Raw genomic sequence first — 9,461 nt, 5'->3', positions numbered from 1 at the left:
ACAGCCTGACAAAACAGCGATTGATCCTGTCAAGATTGAGAGGATAAATCGCAATTTCATCAAACTGTGCAACAGCATGCAAGCCAACAGCCGTGACAGCCGCGATTAATGCTACTGCTAGCCTACTTGCTACTACTGCCTGTCGGATCCGTAAAATACCCGATCCGACTCGGGTCTCGGGTCTCTGTCCTACTCCTTCTCTTGGACAAAATCGGGTTCGGTATACATATTTTTTTTTAAATGGTCGGATCTCGGAACGAATGTCTCGGGTCCATCTCGGTTTCGGGTCCACATTTTAGACCCGAGAAGACCTCTTCTGCACAGGCATGGTTCATGGACTATTGGAAGATTTCAATAAAAGAACAACTGACAACAGATTAAGTTAGTTACTAACTGAGTTTTGCCTAGTGACCATTGGTCCCTCAGAGAGCAGGGGTGACCTGACAACCCCCGCCCCCCCTGAGTTCTAGACAACATTAAACCAAATAAAAGGTGCCGCTCTCAAAAGGCATCTCAGGCGTGAGATGATCTGTGTCAGGAAAGGTAAGGCAGACACAGAGAAGAACTTGTCTTCGGGTCTATCTCTGTCAATGGTACTGTAGGTGCAGTGTGGGATTCTAGAATTAGTCCTAAACATGCTTCTGTTGCAGGAAGCCAATGTTTATGTTATATTTATCATATATCATGAATGTTTGAATATTTGGTATGATGTAATAGGTGTGCTAGTCCCCCACCCCCACCAAAATAGCCCCCACCCTTGAAACATTCAAGTCTCGCCTGAAGCCCCACCTCTTTTCTTTGGCTTTTTGATTCAGTGTGAGCCGTGCTCTACTTGTCTATGTGCTTTATTGTCATTTCTTGTGTTGTGTATGTCTACAGCTGTATGTGAATCGTGTCTTTGTGTTTGTATTGTCTCGAGCTCCTGTGTTGTTTTGTCTTGAGTCACTGTGTATTTAATTTTAACAGTTTTGTGTTTTATAGTTTTTAGAGTGTCTGACAGTGTTTTATCTGTTGTGCAGGACTTTGGCAACCTTGTGTTGTTTAAATGTGCTATAGAAATAAAGTGGATTGGATTGAATTGGATAGTCATAAGGTTATGCTAAAGCAACTGTATTCATTGCAAAATGATACAACACCTGCAGAGTTGTGTACATGTCAGATGTCCAACAGAATCCATTACTACTTGCAGTAGAAATTCTCTTGCAATGCCTTTGCCAAATATTTCTGTTGGTGACCCTCACTGACACCTCCAAATGTCTCAGCTCCAACACAGTATTCTCCCCATGTGCTCTGCTTTCTCCCAGGTAGTGAGAAGCTCCCATGGAGAACCAGACATACAGCCACCATGTGCTACAAATAGAGGGGTTGAAGGTCACCCAGCGGTCCTCCTACCCAGCCTTCATACTCCTACTCTTTATCTACATCTTTACCATGGTCTCCAACATCGGCCTCTTAATACTGATCGTTACTGAGAGGAGCCTGCACCAGCCCATGTATATCCTTTTCTGCAACATGCCTGTAAATGATGCCTTTGGAGCTACCATCATTATTCCACGACTGCTGAGTGACATTTTCGTAGCAAGTGCAGATCGGTATATATACTACATTGACTGTGTCACACAAGCATTCAGCGGCCATCTGTTCGCTGCCACCTCTCACACCATACTGATGATCATGGCCTTCGACAGGTATGTGGCCATCTGCAACCCCCTGCGCTACGCCACCATCATGAGCAACAGAATGGTGATCAAGCTGAGTGCGTCTGCCTGGGGGGTGGCCTTAGTCTTAGTGGGGATCCTCCTCGGCCTCACCATCCGGCTCTCCCGCTGCAGGAGGGTCATTATGAATCCATTCTGTGACAACGCCTCACTGTTCAAGCTCTCCTGTGAGAGCATCGCCATCAACAACATCTACGGCCTCACATTTACTGTGGTACTCCTGGGCTCCTCCATAGGGAGCGTGACTCTGACCTACCTGAGAATCACCATGGTGTGTGTGAAGAGCAAGAACAGAGTGCTGAACAGCCGAGCCCTGCAGACCTGCACCACCCACATGGCCGTCTATGTCATCATGCTAGTGAGTGGCTTCACCCTCATCTTCCTGCACCGTTTCCCTCAGTGGTCCGACTACAGGAAGCTGGCAGCCATCATGTTTCATGTGGTTCCCCCTGGACTCAACCCCATCATCTACGGCCTGCAGAGCAAAGAGATCAGGCAGATCATCTTTAAGATTTTTCACAATGATAATAAGAGGAAGAGGGTTGGAGTTGGAGGACATTAAGAGTTGCCATGTTTGGAAATGTGTTACACTTCCTTTTTGTAAGGTCGCAGACACCGTCATAGTGTGCCGAACAACCTAAGGGCTATCCATATACATTTCTCTAATAGATCAGCCAATATGAATGAAATGCTCATACATTATCACTGCTTATAGAGATTACAATGCCAATGTACAGTACGTACAGTACAGTCTTTATCACACCAGTGTCGTGACAGTTATTTTTCATCAAAGTTAATGCCAGTCTTAAAGGTAGGCGATTGTAGGTAGAGTAGGCTAGATTTTGAAAAATGCAACTGACAAAATCCCCACCGTCCCTTCAGGCCTCCCTCCAAAGCCGCTCCTCCAAACTGGGGGAAAACAAATGACACTCGCTAGGCAGGCAGGTAGGCTGACGGGCATCCATTCATACCTTGAAATTAATTAAATGATTGGACAGACTTGTTACAGTCCTGCAATTTCTACAGATTAGCCTCCGGATTTTTACATTTATTTTATTGTCATTTAATTTATTGATTGCTGTCTGGATAAGAATGAAACAAAAAATGCTTCTAAGCCAAATCACATACATCACCTTTAAATGCAGTATATGGAATATATGTAGCTATACATATGCAAGGGTCATTTTTCTGCTCTCCTCTACAATATGGTGACAAGGGTTGGAGTTGGGGGAAATTAAGATTTGGAATGTTTGGAAATGTGTTAATGAATGTTTCAATCATAGGACAGGGTATATAAGGGTTAGAACAACATACTGTACTGTTAAATGTAATCCTTGTTTACCTTGATGCTGATTCCTAACATTGCTGTACTTTTGGAGATAACATACAGTACAGTACTATGCTTAAAGCTATAGTATGTTATCTCTGCACTACGAGCCAGCTACGAACTAGCCATGGTCTGTGTGAAGAGCAAGAACAGGGCGCTGAACAGCTGAACTGCAGACTGGCACCACCCACAAAATCTAAAATTTTAAGCTAAAGGATATTTGGACCCAAGTCAAAATCTTTATCTGTCGACAATTTCCCTGTGGGGATTAATGGAGTAACGTTATCTATCTATTTTATAATCTGAACTATGTCCTTTTCAGGCCAGAGTATTGAAATTATGCCATCGAGGTCCGTTCTATGTCCCTCCCACCCCCCCTTGTTTGGAAACACCCCATCCAAAATTGTACCCCCTCTGTGAAATTTGACTCCTAGCAACGTGGCCACTTCCAGTTTTCATTTCCTGTGCCACAGATGCTTTCATTTTTTGTGTACATTACATGATAATAAAGACATACTGTATATTTTGCAACTCACTGGTGTGTTTTCTCTTTCTCGTTTAACTGGGGTGAGCTATACTGTGAAGTGAAGCATTACAATATGGGTCTGAAGGATAGTGTGTGTGTAGCCCTGCCGGAACAGTACAAACAGAACATTCACTTGTGTAAAGAAACAATTATGAAACGGGAGAGGCACGTAGGGATGTGATCTAGCCTTACAAACAGTTAACTATTGCCACAACGCTATAAGAACATAAATCTTAATGAGGCAAATAATGGGCGCACTGGCATAAAAGTCTGTATCTGAACTCTTTTTAATGTTTATTTTATTGGACATAGGACCTCTGTCTTTTATGTGGAATGTATATTCTTGTTTGTGTTGTTGTTGTTTTTTATGGACCATAGAGTCTGCAATAAAGATATCTATCTACTGTAATGGTGGGAACTGTGTACATACATCTACTGATGCCTCTGGACACATCTTCAGTGATGTTCCTGGAATCATCGGGTATTTCGGGTCTTTCAACATCATACACCCTCCTCCAGGTGACCCAACCGGGGCTGGTCAGACCCCGGCTTGTGTCCAGATGGCTAGCTACTGTACCATGACTCCATGGCTCTCCTCTTTGGAGCCACAGCCATCTTGAGGCTCTCTCTGCTGCATCGGTAGTACTGCGGATGGCTCTCCTCTTCCTCTGTCCCTCGATGCCTAAACTGCTGAAGGCTCTGGCCAGAGAACGGGCTGCAAAACCTCTGAATCCAACCTCCACCAGAAGACACCTCGCTCTCCACCCAGCCTGCTGACAATCGCGTACTTCGAGAGTTTCCTCTCAAAGGCTTCTTCCAAGTGATCTTCCCATGGGACCGTCAGCTCCAGCATCACAGCTTGCTTAGTGGACTCAGACACGAGGACAATGTCTGGCCGAAGGGTGGTGACTGCAATGTGGCTGGGAAACTTCAGCTGCCGTTCGAGGTCCACCAGCAGCTGCCAGTCTCTTGCAGAGGTCAGGATGCCAGCAAATGTTCTTCTGGCATGGGTTGCCTGCTCCGCAGCTCTGACAAAGGCGATGGTTCTCTGGGAGAGTTGGAACTGCTTTGCCCACACAAGTCCAGCGCTGATGGCTTCAGCAATGGTCTTAAGGACTTGGTCATGCCTCCAACGGTATCTTCCATCTCCAAGTGCCCTGGTGCAGCAGCTGAGGATGTGTTCTAGGGTTCCTGGCTTGGACCACAAGGGGCATGCTGGTGTGTCTGCTAAGCCCCATGTGTGCAGGTTTGACGGGCTTGGAAGCACGTCGTAGACTGCCTGGATGAGGAATTTGATGCGTTGAGGCTCGGCTCTCCAGAGCTCAGTCCAGGTAACTTTCCTCTCCATCACCTCCCATCTTGTCCAAGCTTCCTGTTGTTTCATCCCCACTGCCTTGCAGGATCTTGTCTCCTTCACTGCTGCTCTCACCTCCTCCTGGACAAGGCGCCATCTCTCCTTCCCCCTGGTGTTCAATTGAGGAGTTGGAAAGGACCCTAGCCCAGCTTGGCCCTGTGTGACCACTCCCACAAGGTTCCTGTGACGTAGCCTGGCCTCCTCTGCTCTCCACTTCCTGCCAGTCCTCACTGGGATCCCAGCATTGGCCACCCGTGGGTCACTCGAGTCCCTGTACTGCACCACTTCTCTGGCTCTTGTCACCTTGAATTCCTCCTCCAAGGATCTGAAGGGCAGCTGCAGTTTGTTATTGTGCCCATAGAGAGCGATGCTGCTCAGGCTTTTTGGTAGCCCAAGCCATCTTCAAAGGTGTTTGCTGACCTTCCTCTCCAAGATCTCGACCGTTGAGATTGGGAAGGCATAGACAAGGAGGGGCCACAGGATCCTTGGGAGAATGCCGTGGTGGTAGACCCAGGCTTTAAACTTCCCAGGTAGGCCTGACTTGTCCATGGTTTTCATCCAGCCATCCAACTCAGTGCAGGTGGACTGAATAGATGTTGTGTCTCTCAGAGAGCTGTCAAAAAACTTGCTCAAGGTCTTGACTGGCTTCTCTGTGATGGTAGGGATGGCTTTGCCTGAGATTTTAAACCAGAACTTGTCCTCCACCCTCCCTTTCTTCAGCACCATGGATCTTGATTTGGCAGGTTTAAAACGCATCCGGGCCCACTCCACCAATTTCCTGAGACCCTTCAAAATCCACCAGCAGCCTGGGACTGATTCTGTCGTGACTGTGAGGTCATCCATTAATGCCCTGATGGATGGCTGCCGTTGACTGGATTTTGATAGAGGCCCTCTGCACTCTGGCTCAGCAGACTTGGTAAGCATGTTCATGGCTAGGGAGAACAGTGTGGTGGAAAAACTCAGTAGCAAAGTGTTCTTTGGAATGATGTTGAATGCCGAGCGTCAAAGAGTAAAACAAAGTTTATTAAAGAATACCGGTACAAAGGTTTTCTCTGTGTGTGTTTGTTCCCCCAGGGTGGATCTGTCCGACACTGCTTTTGACAACCCGGACTTGGTGTTCTATGTGGATGGGTCTGCTTCACGTAACTTCGATACAGGGATGAATCAGGTCGGTTGGGCAGTTGTTACTGATTATGAAACGGTTGCATCAGGCTCGCTTCCTCAGAACCTCTCGGCGCAAGCTGCTGAGCTGGTTGCTTTGTCTGAGGCTTGTACGTTAGCCCGCAACAAATAGTAGGTACGCCTTTGGTGCCGTTCATGACTTTGGTATGATTTGGAAACATTGAGGCTTCTTGACCTCAACTGACAAGTTTATTGCACATCATGCTCTTATCTCTGCCCTCCTAGATGCGCTCCAGCTCCCACTTCGTGTTTCTGTTGTTAAATGTGAAGCCCATACAGGAAACATTGATCCGGTTGCGAAAGGCAATGCTCGTGCAGATGCAGCAGCGAAGGCAGCAGCCTGCTTACCCCCTGCTTGCACTCCTCTCTGCCTGCATGACTCCTGCGTTGCTTCCCCTTCACTAACTCTTTCCACCCAGTTAAAGGAAGTTCAGGACGCGGCCACGGACAGTGAGCGCAAGCTGTGGCAGAAGTGTGGCTGTGCCAAAAAGGAGGAGGTTTGGCGGGGGCCTAACCATCTGCCCCGTCTTCCTCAATCTTGGTTTCTGTATTTTTCTAAGTTGACACATGGGGGAGACCATGTGTCAAAAGGGGGGATGGTAAGGTGACTCGAAAAACTGAGGAGGACAGGAGGAAGAGAGGCAAACCGCCCATGGCCGCTGGGGGGGCACTTTCCATCAGTCAGTTATTATTTGAAATATCAGCTTTAAAGTGGATTTACAGTCAGTCAGTCAGTTTTAGCATATGAAAAACTGAATAACACTTTCTATAACTACATGCAGCATTTATTTATCATATTCATGATAAAATATTACAAAACAACAATAAAACATTGTAAGCAATAGTTGTTGTAGTGGATTGTACTCTTCTCTAAAGAGAGAAAATAATTTACATTGGTGAGGTGCTGGAGAGGTAAGGTGATATATGAAAAATGTTTTTGATTAGGGGACACTGAGGTGTGCTGGCTCTCAAACAGTTTGTTGGCAAATAGTTTTGACAACTGGACAATGGAATACGTTGCACCGCAAATGCAGTATCCAACAGTTCGCTCATGGCTAGCTAGCAATGGTACAGCTATGGGATTAGCACTAGCTCATTTGGGTTGCTGTCAAAGCTGCCACTCTTATGTTGCTATAGCCTACAATTATCAGAACAATATGAACATTCAGTTGAAAGTTTCCCATCCATCACTGGATGAGGAATAAGCAACGCAAAGCGATCAATTCTCACGCAAGCAGGAGCCAGGCTGTGGATTTCTCCGATCCGGTGTTGCGACCCTCTAGAAATGTTTTGGATGAGTTGCTGACAGTTTGCGCCTCCAGCCAATCTGCACGCCTGCCTATGCCATAGCCTGACGTGCACCTCGTAGCTAACGTTACCGGCGATAGCCAGCCAGTGGAACTGTCGTGTTCAGACGGCTCTAGCTCAAAAAGTATTTATGTCAGCTTAGATATTTAGATGGCTAGAATCAAGACAAATAGACGAACAGTTTGATGTATAATATGTCCCATAATACTTTCGGATGTATTATATTATGGAGCTACAAACACAGAAAAAGTCTCCAATGGCACAGGGAAGAGAAACACAGACATCAACGCCGACTCAATCGGCCTTCACTGTGGTAAATCTGGAATCTGGAATGTGATTGGACTAATAAAATGTCAATATCTGAATCCTGTTCAGACAGGGCCGGAGTACTAGCCTCCCTTGCGGTAATTTTTCAGCGTTTCGGCCAATCACAAATGAGCAAGAAAAAAAGGCATTACACTGATTTAAGAGAAAAGAACCCGCCCTAAGGGAGGCTAGCCTCCCTTCCATAGATATCTATGGGTCCTCCAGCTGCATGTTATAGATGTCACTGTTGGAGCTTTAGAATTTCAATAATGGGTTTTTCTCCATAGGGAAAACCTGCTTTATGAACAAAACTGAGACAATATTAATTATGAATAAATAAATTCATATATTTATATTTTAATCCCTCTCTTCTCTCCACAAACTGAGGAGGACTGTCCTCCCCTGCCTCAATGGACGAGCCTCCACTGGTCCATGCGAACCACTGCAAGAGGGCACCGGAACCTTCTTGGTTCTTGAAGTGTTGTTTTTATACTGAACTTTTAACAGTGGAGTCAACGGGCACTTCCGCATCCGTACCACCAATTACGCCAGACTGACCAATATGGCAGCTGAAGTGAATAAAGCGAATTGTTTAAATGTGCTTTACTCAACAGGAGCGAGACAGGTTGTAGAATGTAGTTGCATTTTTTGGATTGCATTGATTGCACCTTTGCACATTGCTGTTCAGCCACTGTTCTTTGAAGTTGTTTCTATGCTGCTACTTATGTTTACCATACTGTGGTACTGAGTCATCAGTATTGTCAGTTAGCTGTGGTTGATACCCAGACCAAGTATTGTATAATCCAGGCTCCTATTTGACCTGAGGTCCTAGTTGACCTGAGTAGACCAAGTATTTTCCTTCCTTTTTTGTCCTCAGTGGAAATTTTGCCCACGACAGAAGAGGATGAATAAGAAAAGGTACAATAGGGTGGTCCCAAGTACAGCACAATGTGAAGAGTGTGAAGTGGTGTGCAATGAGTGAATGAGTCTGGCTTCTTCATCATGAAAACTACAAGAGATTATGTCGATGTTTATGTGTTCCGCGTGTCATGGCTCACAGATTATATGAAATTATACTGTGCATTCTTTGCTGTTGCCATGGTGGTTGCCTGCATTCTGTTATGGATTACAGAAACTGTTACTACAGTAAATATTCTTAGTACCTGTATATACTGTATTTTAAGTTTTAAAACTGCATCATGTGCTCCTTGTTTTATTCATTTGCATTATGATAACTTGTGACCATGTTTCAGACGTTTGGTGCTTATGTGTTTGATTTGAAAAGAAAGAAAATAATTATAATTATGAAACAGTTAAGGTTCTCAGTTTTCAGTGGCATTCCCCTTATGTTTAATGAATTATTCACAAGCAGAAAGTATCCCATGAAATACCTACATGTTTTTTCATAACATAACATCATATCACAATATAATACATAATAGACAATACAATATCGTATGGTATTATATATTGTATGGTACTATATATGTATGTATATATATATATATATATATATATATATATATATACATATATATACACCACACACACGCAGACACACACACACACACACACACATATAGTAATAGGGCTGTCATCAACCAAAGAAAATCTTGGTCGAGTGACTGGCATCATTATATAGTACTGTATATACATATACAGTATAACATATATATATGTAACAGTATATACATATATATATGTTTATGTATATACTGTTTAGATACTGTTTAGTTAAAA

At 44.6% G+C, this 9,461-nt stretch overlaps 1 protein-coding gene across 1 annotated transcript; it reads left to right on the top strand.

The window, feature by feature from the left end:
- Window positions 1-1,320: 1,320 nt before the first annotated feature.
- On the top strand, window positions 1,321-2,280 carry LOC311318889 (olfactory receptor 52N5-like; the record flags this gene model as incomplete). Its single annotated transcript, XM_084450323.1, has 1 exon — window positions 1,321-2,280. The coding sequence occupies one exon, from the start codon at window positions 1,321-1,323 to the stop codon at window positions 2,278-2,280; it is 960 nt and encodes a 319-aa protein (XP_084306449.1).
- Between the last annotated feature and the right edge of the window lie 7,181 nt (window positions 2,281-9,461).

The sequence above is a fragment of the Borostomias antarcticus genome, assembly GCF_949987555.1.
Source record: "Borostomias antarcticus genome assembly, chromosome: 15".
Lineage (NCBI taxonomy): Eukaryota > Metazoa > Chordata > Actinopteri > Stomiiformes > Stomiidae > Borostomias > Borostomias antarcticus.
Note: the sequence above shows the minus strand (reverse complement) of the source record. Positions and strands in the feature narration are given on the sequence as shown.